The sequence below is a fragment of the Mugil cephalus genome, chromosome 6, assembly GCF_022458985.1.
Source record: "Mugil cephalus isolate CIBA_MC_2020 chromosome 6, CIBA_Mcephalus_1.1, whole genome shotgun sequence".
Classification (NCBI taxonomy): domain Eukaryota; kingdom Metazoa; phylum Chordata; class Actinopteri; order Mugiliformes; family Mugilidae; genus Mugil; species Mugil cephalus.
The window spans coordinates 23001393-23019364 of record NC_061775.1 but is presented as its reverse complement, the minus strand read 5'-3'; the positions used below and the strand labels follow the sequence as shown (position 1 = coordinate 23019364).

General features: G+C 38.8%; 1 protein-coding gene across 1 annotated transcript; it reads left to right on the top strand.

Annotated features, from left to right (window-relative positions):
• The first annotated feature begins 2917 nt into the window (after positions 1 to 2917).
• acer1 (alkaline ceramidase 1) lies at positions 2918 to 11083 on the top strand. Its single transcript, XM_047586136.1, has 7 exons — positions 2918 to 3036; positions 4150 to 4262; positions 4366 to 4480; positions 5150 to 5288; positions 7717 to 7854; positions 7950 to 8087; positions 8440 to 11083. Exons 1-7 carry the CDS (start codon positions 3030 to 3032, stop codon positions 8615 to 8617), a joined length of 828 nt encoding a protein of 275 aa, XP_047442092.1. The 5' UTR covers positions 2918 to 3029; the 3' UTR covers positions 8618 to 11083.
• The last annotated feature ends 6889 nt before the right edge of the window (positions 11084 to 17972 follow it).

Here is a 17972-nt window from a genome sequence, read left to right as displayed (position 1 = left end):
TGACCAGTGGAGTGTGTTAAGTAGACACGACACTGAGGTAAAATCCATTATTAATTCCTGTGAGACATAATAAAATACAATAACACGACCAGCTCCAACCACTGACTAAGGCATCCAGCTGTCTTTAACATCCTCGCTGCTGGACATGCTCTACCAGACTATCATTGTCAGAGGCCTCTTCTATGGAGGTGACTATGTCCAGGGTTTAGTTCGCCTATTGTCCAACGACAATTGGGATTTGCTCCAACACCCTGTAACCATCTAGAGCAGTGATTCTCAACTGGTGGGTCCCGACTCAAAAGTGGGTCGCAGGCCTGTTTTCAGTGGGTCACGGGTTAATGCTATGCTATGTTAAAATAAAAAAAGCAGTGTCATCGATTCACACGCCATCAGGTGGCAGTAGGTGGTGGGTGACACGTGCCATTTCACAGCATAGAAGAAGATCCCCAAAGGTTGTTTACATGTGCTAATTTAGCATGGGGAAATGCAGGTATGACACAGATTAGAGACCCCTTCACGGTTTGTAAACAATGTGACATTTTTTGAGGGGTGGGGCTTAACTGGATGCAAAACATCTCAAAGGCTATAGCTTGTAAACGGCGGTTAGCATATTTCAGTGGCAAAAATGGATGAGGAAAATGTGTATTTTAGAGAATATACTAATGCGCTCACTCCCCGAGACCGTGAGTGTTATTTTAAAAAGTTGACTCTGACTGATGGGACTATATTCACCAACCCCTAAAACTCTCACTGACTGGATGGACGATTTGACCAAAGGAGGACACAGAGGGGACGAAATCTGGTCTGTCTTTATCAAGTGAAGCGTCTCCAACAAAGATATTACAAGAAGTAAGTAGAACCACTGTGTACCCCTGAAACACATAACTAATGTTACGTTAGCTAGGGATTAGCATTAGCATTAACATGTTACAAGAATCCGGTGAATAATGACTAACTTAAAGGAGTTTCAGTCACAATTTAGTCTAATTCATTACGTTATCCAGGCTGAAACTGATGATGTGTAACATATTAATCTTGTCTGATATGAAGTGTGTCTTGTTGATTGTCTCATTCCAATACTTTCTTTTAATCGCCAAAGCCAAATCAAAGTTGTCTACGACTGGTAGTGGCTGGTATGTGACAAAACTTAAAGTTAGTGCTGTTGATGATTTTTCCGATTTGGCACCAAAAAATACAGCAAGACGACATTTTCCTGCCTTAGGCTTCCCTTTGTTTTGCCTCCAATTATAATCGTGACGTCACAGTGATGTAGGACATGAAGGGGTCTATATGACATACGGATTCATTTATTTCACATGAAAACACTGGGTCTGTTAAAAATGGTTTCTGTCTATCTTTTGACAACCCATGAGTTTGAAACCATTACCAGCCACTGTGAAAATGCATCATGAGAAGGCCTTTGGAGGCAGCGTGATGCTCTTGGCAACGTTGTGTTTTTTGATACCTTGGTTCCTGCCATTCATGTGTGAGTTACTTTGACACCAGGCATTGTTGCAGACCGGCCTCGCGGAGCAGGACAATGCCACCTGACGCAAAGCACAAAAACGGTTCAGGAATAGTTCGAGTCCATGTCTTCACGGTCAGGGCTGTTTTATGGACCAAGACCAACATTCAAGATTCATTAGCAACATTTGTGAATGGTAGCTCCTGGTAAAAAATGGTGCAAAAATAAAACAGTAGTGGTATGTGCCTTGAAGCCTTGAAGTGTGGTATGTGCCTTGAAGCTCACATACCACACAGTCACACACTCTAGTTTAGATCAGTAGTTCAGATAGAAGCTTCACTAATTAGCAAGTCCTCGATCGAGGACATTGGGACTTCATTATTTGCAATTCTGCTTTTGCACAACATTGTTCAGACCTGTTTTTTACATATTTGTGATTTTATTATAATGTTGAGTGAAATAATCCCCGTGTCCACACATGAAGACATATTTTTTCTCCCCAAAAAAACTACTTCCTGTTCAAAGAGATGCTTGGTTTTTGTGGTTCTCAGGTCCCACTAATCCCAAATAAAGAGATATGGAGAATTTAAAAATGCAAACAAAAGCTCAGGTCTCAGGAGGATAAGGAGAGGAGCGTGTTCTGTCCTCCTGGACCTCCTGTAGTCCACAATGACCTCCCTGGTCTCAATGGTGTTCAAAACAAGGTTGTTGCCTGAGCACCACTCTGTTAGGTGCTGGATCTCCTGTCTGTAATGGGCGATGAGACCCACCACGGTGGCGTCATCAGCAAACTTGTGAAGAAAGCTGTACTAGCTTGTACTAGCTGCACTCCAAACTCAAAAGGCAAAATTAATTGGCTATTACGTGATTAACAGCTTAAATTATACTGTGCGTTTACTGCTTAAAATTAAGGGCAAATCAGTAAATAAATTGCTAATTAAAATTAGTCACAATTACCGGCTGCAACATTTTAAAATATAGCCTACACACATTCATGCATTAGTAATGAGCAGTAGCAGTGTGGATTTCCTGTACTTACTTACACTAAGAAAGAGGATTTAATATTTCTATGACAGATGTGAAGAGACCCAAACGCACCCACTACCTTGTCACCTTCGTGCTTTTAAAATGACGCTGGACCGGTTGAACGGAGCCTCCGCTTTACTCATTGAAGACCTGTGATTACAGGTGCAGCAGAAACCTGTAACACCAGGTTATCGCGCTCATTTCATATGTTTGTGATGTCTGAATGAGTCATTTAGACATGTAAATAGAACCCAACAGAGTCAAAGTCACCTTTCTGTCGAGTCGCATCCGAATGCTTTCTAATAGATTTCTGCCCCTGTGATATTCGTCAAACCTGTTTATAGAGTTCCCGTTAAAGACTGTTAAAAAGAAATTCCACACATTACGCCACTGTGACATATTCGAGTTGAGCCGTGAACCCGCTCTCTTGTCTCCTCGCGCCCGCTCAACAGGCTCGGGAGGCTCCGCAAGCCCCGCCCCCCTTTTAAATCCACCTGTCGTCCCACCTGGACACGAGCGTCACTGACAAGGCTGCGACATGGGAGGTAAGAGCTGACACTTTACACTTTTGTCACTTAACGCCGTGTTTATTTTAGGCTTAATTGGACTTTATAGGTCTCTTTTTTAAACCGGACCAGAGGTGAAGATGTGTCACATGTCGCCGGGAAACCACTGGAATAGTCCGATTGTTATCGTTGTTGTGTCCGTGATGATCAGCAGCGTTGAGTGGCTCATTGAACCACACAATAATCTTACAACGAGCCACGATTAGGCTAATTTAGGGTGTGAACGCACTATAATATTCAATCAAGTCTTATCTACTGTGAATATTATCCACTGTACAATTACTTTGAGGTTGTAAAATATAATTGAACTGATGTTTTAACTAGTAGTATACTATAAAATATGTCATAAACTGCGTTGTATGTGGTGGAATTTAACTAAATACATTCACTCTACTACTTTTGTGGTTGTACTTTCGGTTTATTGTATGTTTTACTTAATTTGCAAACTTTAACTTTATGACTGTGTTTACTGGAGTATTCAAGGTAGTGATGCAAGATTTAAGTCAAGTTATGTACAAAAACTCTACTCTTCACTGTAGAGCAGGATGTTTTTGATCACCACATGAATTTTTACAATCTAAACCCACATACAGCACTGACATAGTAGTTAATATTACACTCTATTGATGGTCTAATATGGCTCATTATGTATAACAACTACTTTGACTACTGTATAAACCTATTGCAAAAATATATGTTACTACTGATTTTCAAATATATTTTCTGATTAATAATTCTAAATGATTAATGTAAGTCAACAACTGAATCATGCTAGTTCACTGGGATATTAGGGTACATATCTACTGTTATATTCAGGTTAATAATGTAACATTATTCAAGTTATGTCAAGAAATACTAGTTCTTATACTATTTAAATAAAGTTGTGAAAGGTGACAATTCCACATTTGACTGCAGGTGCAATAAAAAAAACCCCAACAACTCGGTCAAGGAAATCCGATTTCCATAAACCACATACACAAACATTGCTGCTGGGAGAGGACAGACACCTTTATTTGAATTCGTGAAACTACAGGTGTGCCCTTTATTCTCAGCTGGTCAGTAAGTAATCGACCATTGTTTCCCATCTCACAGGTTTTTACTCTAGTGAGAAGATGGCTGGAGTTTTCTCCTATGAGAGCTCAGAAATCGACTGGTGTGAAGACAACTACAAACACTCTGAGCACGTAGTGGAGTACTTCAACACCGTGAGTGCACTTTACTGCAAAATTAATATAGTATTTTTTTCATCACACAGGTCCTTTATGTTTAAATAATTGCATGTTGTCTGGATTTATTTCATTCCTGCAGATGAGCAGCTTCTTCTTCTTCATCATATCTCCCATCATGCTCTACCTGCTGCACCCTTACGCCAAAGAGAGGAACCTGGCGGTCCACATGGTCTGGACCATGATGATATTCGTGGGTCAGTCTCTTTCTCTTCCACACAAATGGACCAATGTGATGAAGAAAGATTTGAATAATTTCTCAGTGGTCATCGAGAAACTAAAGCGACTGTTAACTCAAGGAAAAAGGCCAAAAATCCACTTTTTCCAATTGATCCATTCATCAAACAAAACATTTGAACATAAGACGCAAGATGTTGGGAACATGTGATGAGCATTTATATAATAATTAGAATCAGAATCAGAAAATCCTTTATTGTGAAGTATATGTGTACATACAAGGAATATTCCTCGGTGTTTGTTGCATAAAAAATATAAAATAAGATAAAATAAAATAAATCATAAACATGTACATACTCAAATATACAAAACAATATATTCACTGTACTTAATTTCTTATTAAGTATTAATAAATTAACAAAGAAAATGGTCATTAAATTAACTAATATTGCAATATTATCAAATAATTGTCCTTGATTTTCAGAAATAAACATTAAAATGATTCAAGTGATGCTAAATTCTTATTTTATTACCCCTGTATCTAATTTAGATTTAAATTTATCACACGTGTCAAATCTGAACTCGTCTCGTCTTTCTTCACGTCTGATTTATTAGGTTTTGCAAAAATTATATTTAAAAGAAAACAAGTGATTTATTTCCCATTAAAACGGCAGCTCTCCTCTTTCCAGGTCTCTTCTCCGCCTACTTCCACATGACTCTCAGTTTCGTCGGCCAGATGTTGGATGAGCTGTCAATCTTGTGGGTATTGGCGGTGGGATATTCTATCTGGTTCCCTCGTAGGCTCTTCCCTTCCTTCATAAAAGACAGGTAAGCTTACCCAGCGACTCGTGACCGTTTTCCTCCAATTAGTCTGCAAAGTTTTCATTCAGAGGGTTTCTAAGGACTCACGCTCCAATCAACAATCCTTTAATGGCAACAAAAATGACAATGAGTGTTTTTCCAAGACACGCCACTGTGAAACCTAACCCTAACCCGAGTGAGGAGCCAGTCTGACAGCTCTAAGGGGAGCTCATCGTCGTCGTGGTGCCGCTGTCTTAATGCGACACAAAATGGGAGGCATTAAAAATTAAGCTAAATATTTTACTGCGAGGTGTTAAACAGGAATACATTTTTTATGAGCACGTGAAAACCATCACACACCATCTCACATTTGGTCGTCCTGAGCTTATAGATCCTCCTTATCATGTATGGATGGTTATTTCCACCAGGGGCCCAAGTCAGAAGTTTGAGGTCCTGGTCCTGATCAGCTTTTTAATTCTCACGAGTGTGAATTATATATAACATATATAACAGCTGCTGATCATTAAAGCATAGGACAAAAATTAGGAAAGCAGTTTTGTTACTCTGAAAGCCACAATGTAAAGTGAGACCAGCAACAGGGTTACAAAAATAGGTCATTTATTTGTTTTATTAAAAAAAAGGACAAATACGGGACAGGTGAGACCAGGTACGGCTCTACAACTGGAGTGGGATGTTTTCTCAGACCCCTTCAGCTTTGTCATTTTTAGTGTAATTAAACTCACAAGAGTTTGTTGTAAATTATATTTTTAATATAGCGGTGTACACCGAAGACCCCTCACGCTATTTTTATATTCATTACCCATACTACCTCTGCAATAAACAAATTTAGGGTTTTATTTTTTCTTTTAGTATTTGCACAATTTGCACACAGATTGTTGCTTCTAGTTTTTATGTGTGACCAAAAATAAACAATATCACATCACATCACATCACATCACATCGCATCGTATCATATCGTATCGTATCGTATCGTATCGTATCGTAATTATATAATTTTTTGGTCCATTTATTGCAAAGATTTATCTTTTTTGTATATACTTTGTATTGTCATTACATGTCATGCTGCTCACATGTGCCTCAAATTGATTAAACAGTTTTAAGTTATTAGTGGTAGAGGTAGTTATTAGTGCAGAGAATTATAATTTGCAGCCCTATCCTCAGCTTTAAGGAGCTTTGTAGCGCGTGTCGTGACCTGTTTCGTGGCCTGCAACGTAAACTAGAGACTAGATATCAGAGTTACAGATGTAAACGGTTTATTTCAATAAATTACATTGCACTGTAACAGTGCAGAGTCGGGACGACACTTTCAGTGTTCCTCTGGGAGCCCTAAACAGAACATTTTTTTAACAACCCCCTTTCTGCAAACTCGTCTTTTTTTCAATCCTTGTGGCACTTTTGGAGTATTGGATTATTTCCACAAAACTATCAGGCTGAAAGCACGTCCAGCTTTCATTACACACAGACCTTTTTGTAGAAAGGAACCTCTTTTAAAGGTTTTCTTTGTGGTCTTACAATATGTATGAGTAAAACACTGGTATGTGCAACGGCCTCATCTTTTCCTTATGTCTTTACATTTTCTACATCGACGCCACCAGTTGCCTCGCAATTGTCTGCTCGTCATTTATAGTCGACATAACCATGAGAACACGAGTTCACCCATGTAGTAACACCCTAAAGGTCTTCAATAGGGGGCTCGTGACACCAAAAGGAGTCAGCAGAGGTAGTTGCAAAAATCTTATCTATACCTTTTTATTTTAATTTCCACCCACAAATTTAAATTGCTTTAAATGCACATTAACATGAATCCATCATATTTTAATAAAGGGATAAGGGATAACTTAATATTGAAAGCAAAATGCAAAATGATAATGTATATTTATAAATAGCACTAGGCTGAGTTTAATATCGAACACATAGGGGTCTGTACTTAAGCTCTTGCGATTCACTTTCATATCATCTGCGGCTGCTTTAAAAAGCCTCTCTACGACCTGTTTAGCATCCAGACAGCAGCCAGGCACAGTTGTCGCCTAGCTAACTAGACACCTGTAACATGTGGCTCTTTAAGCAGCTAAACAGACAGGCAGGTATATCTATCAGGTTTTGTTTAAGGAAGGAGCTAAAAGCAAACTGAATGTTGGACCTGCATTCATCAGGCTTTCAGCTGTTGAATGAAAGATGTTGCACAATAACCGCTGAATGCATCTTATCAGTAGACATGCTGATATCCCAGCTATTGCAGTTTTAAGTAAACATGATCCAGCGTTTGTCAAGCTTGTGTTCAGATGGTTTCCTAGGATATTAATGCTACAGCCTTGTGCTTTGAGTCATTTCTAGAGAAATCCAGGTGTATTTTGTATCTTCATGAATCTGGGTATTGTGTGTCAATGTAAGTGAACTTTTGCCTTTTTTCTTGTCTTTCTTTGTCCAAACAAAGGTCCACATTTTCAAGGCTCGTCCTGCTGATTACCATCATCTCCACCCTGTCGTCGTTTGTCAAACCTATCGCTAACGCCTACGCTCTGAACTGCTTTGGCCTCCACCTGCTCTACACCCTGATTGTTGAGATGAGATGGTGAGAAAAAAGAGACAATCCTTCTGCAAACCTTAGCTGTAACACGGTGCACGTTTTTTTATTTTTTATTTACTGCGATCACCTATTTTCCTCAGCTGCACTGACCAGAAGGCTCTGCGTCTCGCCAAGCTGTCGGTGGCTCTGTGGGCTCTCGCCATCTCCTGCTGGATTAGTGACCGCTTTGGCTGCAGTTTTTGGCAGAAGCTAAACTTCTGCTACCTGCACGGATTCTGGTAAGCCCCGTCTTGGACGTGTCTCTTTCTGTTCGTTGATCTAGAAAAGTCACCTGCACAACAAATTGTGCAGATGCTGAGCTAAAAAAAAAGGTCAAAATGGAAAAAGTAAAGAAAAGCTTTCACACTGTAAGTTCGCAATTCAGTGTAATTTAATAGTGATTACACTTCGAGCCACCATTCTTCATCGGGCTGACCCTCGCCCAAACTTAACCACATGCTTCTTTAATTTTAGCATCCAGACCCCAATCAGTGCCCGTGAACGCAACCCATTCTTCAAATCACATGCTGCCTCCGCTAATTAAAGCTAATTAGTAGGGTGCATTGATCTCTGTTCTCATCAATCCTCCAGGCACATCCTGATCGTGATGGCTGTAGCGTACGCCAGCACCCTGATAGCTTACCTGGACGCCAACTACGAGATACCGTACTCGCTGCCTGGCCTTCAGTACTGGCCCTCTGATAAGTGGGCTGTCGGTTTACCCCACATCGTCCTGAAAGGCACCACCAAGACTCAAAAACGTTGTTAGCAGCGTTGAGATCGAGCCAGGAAGGACACTTTTGTTGATGAGGACCTCAACGCGACCATATTGTTACCGCACAGACGGAATCTGTGATCCAGATGTATGTCAAGTCTCCAGCAGCAACGTTAAAACGTCAGGAAGCAAATGTCTATGTTACAGAAACTTACAGACAACAGATAAAACCCAAGTTTACAAATACTGAAAAAGGCTCATTATATATCGCGGATGAATTAGGAGAATGTGCACTGAAGTGTTTACAGTTGTTTTGAATGGAAAAGTGCGGTAAAAGTCCTGTTAGTGTAGATGGGTGTGAGATGCAATACTGTTTAAATAGAGGGGGGAAATAGTTACACCCGGTCGTTCACATAGAAAAGCAAGTGGAAAATGTCTGTGGAAGAAGTAGATCAAACTATGCCTTCCTTTTCACCTCGGCACAGCTGGCCAGGAAGTGGGTGTAAGTGTCAGCCTGTCAGGTTTGAAAAGGTAACACAAGTCGCTGACATGATGAACCCTCGTAATCTGATGTTAGAGAGGTGAAAGGCTTTCTGGAGCACATCAGAAGATATATGCCGGCAGCTTAAGCCAGTGTGCTCCACCTGAGGGGATCTTCATGTTAAAAAGTAAATCTTGGAGGCTGCAAATGTCACCGGGGAAACACTACCCTCCAAAACTTTGTTAAAGGTGGACTGAAACAGATGTTTTTACTTTGACGTCAGTGAGATCATAACACGGCAGCAAGTTTAGATTTTTACTTTAACATGATTTGTTTGCAGCGATATAATCATTTAAAGAACACAATCAGAAAGTAGCTGACTGGCCAAGTTTTCTTTCAAGCACAGAAAGAATTAAGAAGTTAGTTATATAAGTTTTTGCAAAGGTCAGTTACGAGCAGAGAAGCACAGCACAGCGGTAACACTTAGGGCCAACTAACAATACACACAATATACAGGCACTGCACAGAATATATGGTGATATAGAACATTAGATATACAGACAGACTGAAGCAATAGATAACAAGCGTGTGTGTGATGGTGCAAATATTATATGCATCATGGAGCTGAGAGTCTTTTTGAGGATATCTACGCAAAAAATGTGTGAGATCCGAGTCCACATTAGCGTTATTAAAACTATTGTGTCAATTTGTTTTGCAGCTGCAACAGTGTGCATTGGGTTTAACTGAGCTTATTGTCTTATAATCCATCCAGGATTTACAGCAACTCAGACAACAAAAAAACAAACTTTGCATTATTTATAAGGCCACAGTGGTTGTTTTGTTAGATTATAGAGATTTTAGATTCATTTACAAAACGCTTCTCCAACAACTTCTTTTCACATAAATCTGTGTCCTGATTTTCAGTTTTCAAGGCTGTACTGGAAAAAATACATAAAAAAAAAATACTTTTTAAAAAAAAAATATTATTTCATTTAGGAAATAATTCACAAAGCTGACTGATCTTAAAATTCTACAGAGGCTGTAACTTTACATATCTTTTTTTACATTTTAAGTTTAAGTTCATTTCATTTATATCGCACCTTAAAAGAAAACAGCATTTGCACCAAAGTGCTTCACATTCAACATGTCACATAAACATGCAGATCAACATCACTGTGTCAACAAATGAAACGCTATTAACACCCAAGATTTTTCAGGTTTTAAGATGTTAATCATCCAAGGTTGAGAGTTTAAAGAAGACGAATGGTTTCATTAAATGCCTCCTGAATGACTGGTGAGAAATGAGATTGTGTTTCTGGACCATGTAAATGTTTTTTGTGTTATTCCGATAGTGTTGTTGTTGTTTTTTTTTTCTTTTTTCCCACAATATCCTGATATAATTATACTGTGAGTGTTCTTAAATGAAACCATTGTTAACTGAACTTACTCTAGGAGTGAAGCTTTACAGGTGGGTTTTAGTATACCTCAACGTGTAGCTACTTTGACTGTCGATGTATGTGTTTGTGCATCAGATATTTCTCTACACATCTGTATGGCTGACCGGCAGTCACGTGCAAATGTCCTGTGTGTGGCTGACCCTAATTCACCAAAAACGACCTGTAACAAGCATTTTTTATTGAGTATGTTGATGTTTTGAGAATATTCACGGACACTGTGCCTCTATTCACATGATCTTTCCTGAAGGACTCAATACATTCAACAATGGACCTGTTGCACACACACAAAAAAAAAGTGCTCAGGTGTTCACTTCACTTCAGAGTTTAACAGTGACCTCTTGTGGACGATATTACAATATCAAATAATCGGCAATGACTTTAGCCAAAATAAGGGACAGAATAAAATATATGATTCTGTTTTATTCTGTGTATTATGTTTTTTTTTTTTCTCTCTGACATTTTAATGTGAAATATTGTGTTTCTTCACGAACATCCTTCAACTGGAGCGATTTTATATGCACAGCTGATCTGGCTGGATTTATAAATAAAGCTCTGAAATTTGAGCCTCTCTGCACACTGAAACGTTTGACGTCTCACTACTAGTCGGACTCCCAGATGAGCCTCCGTTACCTCGGGCTTAACCGAGAGGCCAGCTGGATCATTCTGAGCGGCAGGAGACGGAGAAGGGGAGGCACCAAGCCAGTGAGAGAGTGGTGACCTTCTGTCTTCTAGCTGAGGCCCCGGTAATCTCACATCAAAGTCTGAGCTCCGCTGAGACTTTGACTGCAAGGAGTTTTTCCGCTTTCTTCTTTAAGCAACGTCTTAAAGTAGAAAACTGCTTTGTTTGCAGATGAAACGTAAGATAAACGTAACAACTTGAGTCTCAGGTGAAGCTACATTTCTCTTACTCTCTATCTACATTCACTCAGAGTTCAGATGACAGAGAACATGAAGTGTGCTGTTACAAATAAATCCTGAATCCTTTTTTTTTAATTGGGTTTACAAAACAAAACAAATCAAACATAGGAATAACCTACAATACGTATTAATATCCCTACTTGTATATACTGTTTTGGTGTCTGTTGCATGATGTTTTTCCATTTTTGGCAGTGTTGCAATGTCAATAATCAGGTCCTGCTTATGGAAATGATTGGATTTTGCTACAAATGATGTCTACATTTTACATTATGATGCCTTGCTCTGTGTCCTGTCTGGTTTAATCAGTGCTCTTTTATTCAAATCTTAGTATTTTGATTGTGAGCTGTCAGGTGAGTGGAGATAAAAATTGATTTTAAGCCAACAACAGTAGCTTGGGTCTTTACACGTAGATATAGGTGAAGATATCTGCATAAATGTAGACATCTCAACGTTTTCATCTTTGAAAGACTTTAAGTCTCTTTAAAATATAAAAAAAAATATATCATGTAACTAAACTATTTCATTCATTTAGACTTTAGGTTTATTTCTTAATTCATACTATATAAAACCTTTACGCATTGAGTTGTTATGTGTTGGAATACGTTTATTAACTTAAATAATACTTTCTTTACGTTTTTTTTTTATCGTTCGCGTGTAGTGCGTCCATATTTGTAGTCCTTAACAACACATACAGCTACGGTAAGTCCCAAGGGACAAACTTAACAAAAAAAAAGAGAAGAAGAAAAAACGTATCTCCGTACTGCACGAAGCCGTGAGAACTTTGTAAAGTTTTGTCATAATATGCGACTTAGAGTCGTATATTGTACGTTTTACTTAGTTGTTGGTTTACATTTTAACATTTATAAGTCATTTAGACAGGAGAAGGCGATAGCTACATCTTACTTTAGCAATAAATGACATTGATGCTAAACTGTCCTAAATAACGAGGGCAGCAGTGATACAACACCACCTGTCTTCTAAATAGACAGGTGGTGCTAAGGTAAGATTAGTGTTTTTTGGCCTGATAGTTGTTGTCTGGAGGGGGGAGCTGGACTGAGAAGGAGAAGCTGCAGGTAAACCCAAGGTATCAGGTCAGATTTTGGTTAGAAACCTGGAGAAACAGGCTGCTATAGCTAATCTTTTCACAGACGGAGCTGATTTAAAAAATCTTTGTTAATATTTCTACCATTATCATCAATATGATCTGTTTGTAAAATCCTGAATACATTACAGTGAAAAGGTGCAGAATTATATAACTTTCGCACCTTCAATTTAAAAGTTCAAACCTTTCAAATTCATTAACTACCTCTTGGACGCAGATTCGTGATTTTATTCATTTCTCAAAAACTAGTTCTGCTTATTATCTGTCCAGAGATGAAATCATAACATAATAACAACTCCACCACTTTCATAGTGTTTATACTCATCAGAGCTCCTAATTTAGGAACACTGGTCTAATAAAACAACCCCTAAATAACTTTGGATTTTAATTTAACAGCACCACAGACTACACCATCCAAAATGATCATAGAGTTGAATCACCACCTTTGTTGTACTATGTCTTCATGTTGCTCCATGGTCCTCTCATCTCCCTGCAATGTGCTGCACCTGCTATATATGGTTGAAAATGACAATAACAACCTGTTTGACCTTTGACCTTTGATCTTTCTGGTGCCGTTTCAACATAAACCGAACATTGTGACAGTCATGTGGGAGGAACGTATGTTAAATATGTCTATAAATAGTTTTGCTATGTTGTAACTGTGCATATACAACATTGATTATAAACTATAATTTTTATGACTTTTTACTGCATTTAGAAAACTGCCAGTGTCTTCCTGCATTTGTCCCTTTTAAATAAGCAATCATTCACAAAGTCAGCGCACAGTAATTTGTGTGTTGTGGGGAAAAGCATTAAGAAGCATAGAAGAAACTCTTGCACCAGTATAAATGGAGTGAGAGTGCACATGCCTTACACCAGGAAAAGGCATTTACATCAAGACATTTGCGTCTTTTTCCAGTATGCAAAAAGCCTCTGTACTAACTGGTGGAGTGAGTCCGGCTCTGCCAGCTTCCTCGTGCAAATCCAGGTTCACTATAAGACAAAAAAGTTCTTATGTTGAGATAAAAAACAAGAGATTGTCGAAATTTCTTAGCAGTGTCTGAATGCCTCAGCTTTAACAGGACTTATCTGGTTGTTTTATAAATGTAGTTTATTCGTTCTGCCATTATCTTAAGTTGTGACATGTTGATGTAATGAGAGCTGACTATACCAAGGGTCGCTTTGCTTCACACGTAGTCACAAAGAAGAGATTTAGAATAATGCTACGCTTACTTTTATGTTTCTTTCAGGAGATGAGAAGAAAGGCTTGTTTGAGTACGACCTGCTCTTAAATACAGAGGGCAACTCTTCTGTGAAGTGAGACCTTCAACAACCTCAGAGCCAGACGGATGAGGCTGATTTACATGAGTAAGTGGAAGTACTGAGCTGTATATTCTCAAATACGTGCAGCTCTGTCTGCAAACAAAATAAATAAAAACAATGTTTGAGAGATTAGGTTGTATAGGATCTTTAAACATGTTTAATCTGTTTAAATCTGTCTCAGATTTAGGTGATGGTGCTTCCTGAAGGAGATGATTAGAAAAATAAGCTGAAGCTTCATCCTACACCTTCTCAGTCAAAGTACGTTTTTTTTTTTTTTTTAAATTATACTTTAACAGAAAAAGAAAGAAGCGAATTACTGTTATTTTTTGTTTACATGTGTACATAATGTTGTTTATTGATGTGTGTACTTGGTTTGTCAATTTACCAACAAAATACAGTGTACTAACCCTAAATTATTTCAGTAGTGTTGGCTTTATAAAAACACATTTAAACACATTATTAGAACACATTTGAATAAATATTAAATAATTAATTTTATAATAATGATTAAATAGTAAAAATATAGTGTAGTGAACAAGGTTACTTCTTCAAGTAAATAAATAATAAATCAGTGCTAGCAGCCTCCAAGACACTGGTTGAGTTCAAAGTTGTCCATCCTGCCACAGAAAATAATGTGGACTAATCCTGAAAGGCTGTTGATGTTACACTTTTATTATATTGATGAGAAACAATTGAGCATTTGACCAAACAGTGACTAATTTCCGTATGTGAATATCATTATCATCATTATACACTCACTTGCCACTTTTGCCACTTTATTAGGTACACCTGTTCAATCGCTTGTAAACACAAATAGCTAATCAGCCAATCACATGGCTGCAATTCAATGCATTTATTCATGTAGAGGTGATCAAGACAACTTGCTGGAGTTCAAACCGAGCATCAGAACGGGGAAGAAAGGGGATTTAAGTGACTTTGAATGTGGTATGGTAACTGCTGATCTACTGGGATTTTCATGTCCCAGTTGTGTGGACGAAAATGTTTTGTTGATGTGAGAGGTCAGAGGAGAATGGGCAGACTGGTTGGAGATGATAGAAAGACAACAGTAACTCAAATAACCACTGGTTCCAACCAAGGAATGTGTCCAACCTTGAAGAAGATGGGCTACAGCAGCAGAAGACCAACTGAGACTACAGTTCACACAGACTCACCAACACTTGACAATAGAAGACTGGAAAAATGTTGCCTGGTCTGATGAGTCTCAATTTCAGCTGCTACATTCAGATGTCAGGGTCAGAATTTGGCGTAAACAACATGAAAGCATGGATCCATCCTGCCTTGTATCAACGCTTCGGGCTGCTGGTGGTGGTGTAATGGTGTGGGGGATATTTTCTTGGCACACTTTGGGCCCCTTAGTACAAACTGAGCATGGTTTAAACGTCACAATCTACCCGAGTATTGTTGCTGACCATGTCCATCCCTTTATGACCACAGTGGACCATCTTCTGACGGCTACTTCCAGCAGGATAATGCACCATGTCACAAAGCTCATATCATCTCAAACTGGTTTCTGGAACATGACAGTGAGTTCACTGAACTCCAATGGCCTCCACAGTCACCAGATCCTAATCAAATAGAGGAACCTTTGGGATGTGGTGGAACAGGAGATTCGCATCATAGATGTGCAGCCGACAAATCTGTGAGGAATGTTTCCTGCACCTTGTTGAAAGTGTGACACGAAAAACTGAGGCAGTTACGAAGGCAAAAGAAGGTCCAACCTTTTACTGGCAATGTGTACCTAATAAAGTGGCCGGTGAGTGAAATGTGTCTCAAACACAGAGTGTACATTATTAGACTGGAAGTCAAGCCAACGTCTCCATCCACAAGCTTTTGTGATGGAAAGTTACAAGGTGCTGATTAAACTCCGGCCATTATACGATGATGGACAATATAACCAGACATGTCGACTGAGCACCATTCATTTGAATTTGCTTACAACGTGTTGGCTCTCAAATGCGTGCAGAGGTATTTATTTGTCTGTGTCTGTTGAAACCCGCCCCACAGTGAAATCCAAATGGCGTGTCTCCAGACTCGTGTTCTGATAAGAGTTGCGGGGCTGCTTCATTAGAATAGTATATTGCACTTGTTGGCCAGTGCAATGAAAACTGTGAGATGTTTGTCTTCCTGTCTCACGCGTTGAAAGGGAGGATTTAAAGGTTGACGTCTCAATACAAGCCGGACACCCACCCACAGATCTAAACAGCGACGCGGGACGTCTTGTCCTCAGATGTGACTGAGGGACAGGCTGGATCGGTTTGAGCGTCGGGAGAAGGGGCGGCACCGAGCCAGTGAGAGCGCCGTGACCTTCTGTCACATAGCTGAGGCCCAATAATCTCACATCAAAGTCTGAGCTCTGCAGAGACTTGACTGATATGGACCCTGTGTAGAAGAAACTGCCTCAATTTGAAGTTTTGTTTTCACATTAAATGTTGGAAGTGGAGCTGGTACATTAAACCAGATATGCGCAGGTTTACAAACACAGAAAATAATGTTGTTTTCAGCATATTTGTGACAAATTATCCTTATGGTAAAGGATAATGTAGCACAATAGCCCATAAATTTGCTATTATATTCATTTATTAACCTTTTTGAGGCATTAGCCCATATTAACAGTACTTTAATATTGTAGTTGGTTAATGTTTAGTTCATTTTAACCAGTTTATGTACAGTTTAGTTGTTCAGTTTGTAACAAACTATCTACTACTACTAATAAATGTAGCATGAAAAGCTCTAAACCTAATATTTAAGTAATTTTTAAGGCTTATTCTGCACATGAAAGCTTTGTGCAATGATCACATTGGAGGTTCACTTGTATTCTGAGTGCACTATATTGAAAAAATGTGAAACTGTGATATCAGAAATGTGAACAAATGGACCATAATTGCTATAATATACAATAAAGCAGTGATTTATTATTATTAGCAGTAATAGAAGTAATAAACACTAGGCCATTAGAACTGTAAATGATGCAAATGCACGATAACTTCTCAGTCTCACACCGTGTGCAATACAAAATAAATATTTTTATGGTATTATTTATTACTTTTATGTCTTGATGTGCTTTGTTTTTAAAAGTTGCACACTTTGAAGAGTAGCTACTCGAATTCTATCATGCTTGTACATTTACTAATAATCCATTCTAATCAGATAGGCACCTAATTGTTAATGTTATTGATTTAACGTCCCGCCCGCACTAATACCCACAGACAATGAGTCCCACCCCCTGTAGCACCGAGGAGCAGCTTCAGTGATCGACTGCTTCACCCTCGCTGTGATTCAGGAGGCCTTTCCTTCCTGCTCCACAATGAACGCTCTAAAATAGGTTCAATATCATCACACCTCAAAGTTAAACACTTTTACATTTACTAGATACTGCGCACAACTTCATAAATCATCTGTGCAATTCCATACTTTTTGTATATATGTCAGTACTTTACTTTATTTAAATATTTATCTTGTATACTCTACACTTTGTACTCTTGATATTCTTTCTGCCCTTTTGTATTGTGGGACAAATAAGACATAAGACATTGTTTATTTGTCCCACGTATGGATGGAATTTGACAAGAATATACAAAAAAACAATAATGCATACAAATAAATACTTTCTGTAATAAAGACAGTGAAGTGAGGTAGCGAGGAAGAGACTTAACTCCCTGGACTCCGTCGAGGAGGTGGGTGAGAGGAGGATGTTGGCCGAGCTCACATCAATCACGGACAAACCCTCTCATCACCCACTGCATCAGACAGTAGGGGACCTAAGCTGCACCTTCAGCAGCAGACTGATGCATCCATGCTGCGAGAAGTGACGCTCCCACAGGACCTTCATCCCAGCAACACCAGCCTGAGCTAACAATAACTCACACCTTAGACTTGGCTTCATTTTGATTTTTTTGCACTGCACTTATCTTGCACAAACTCCTACCTCACTGTCTATATTTTATAATCTTAGCAATTATATAAAATATATTATATTAACCAATTTTAGCTACCATTCCACAATGTATACAGAATGTCTCTATATTTTTAATTTCCTTTATTGTGTTTTGTATATATTCTTGTCTTTGAATGATCCACAAGGGAAATTACTTGTTCACAGTAGCTGAG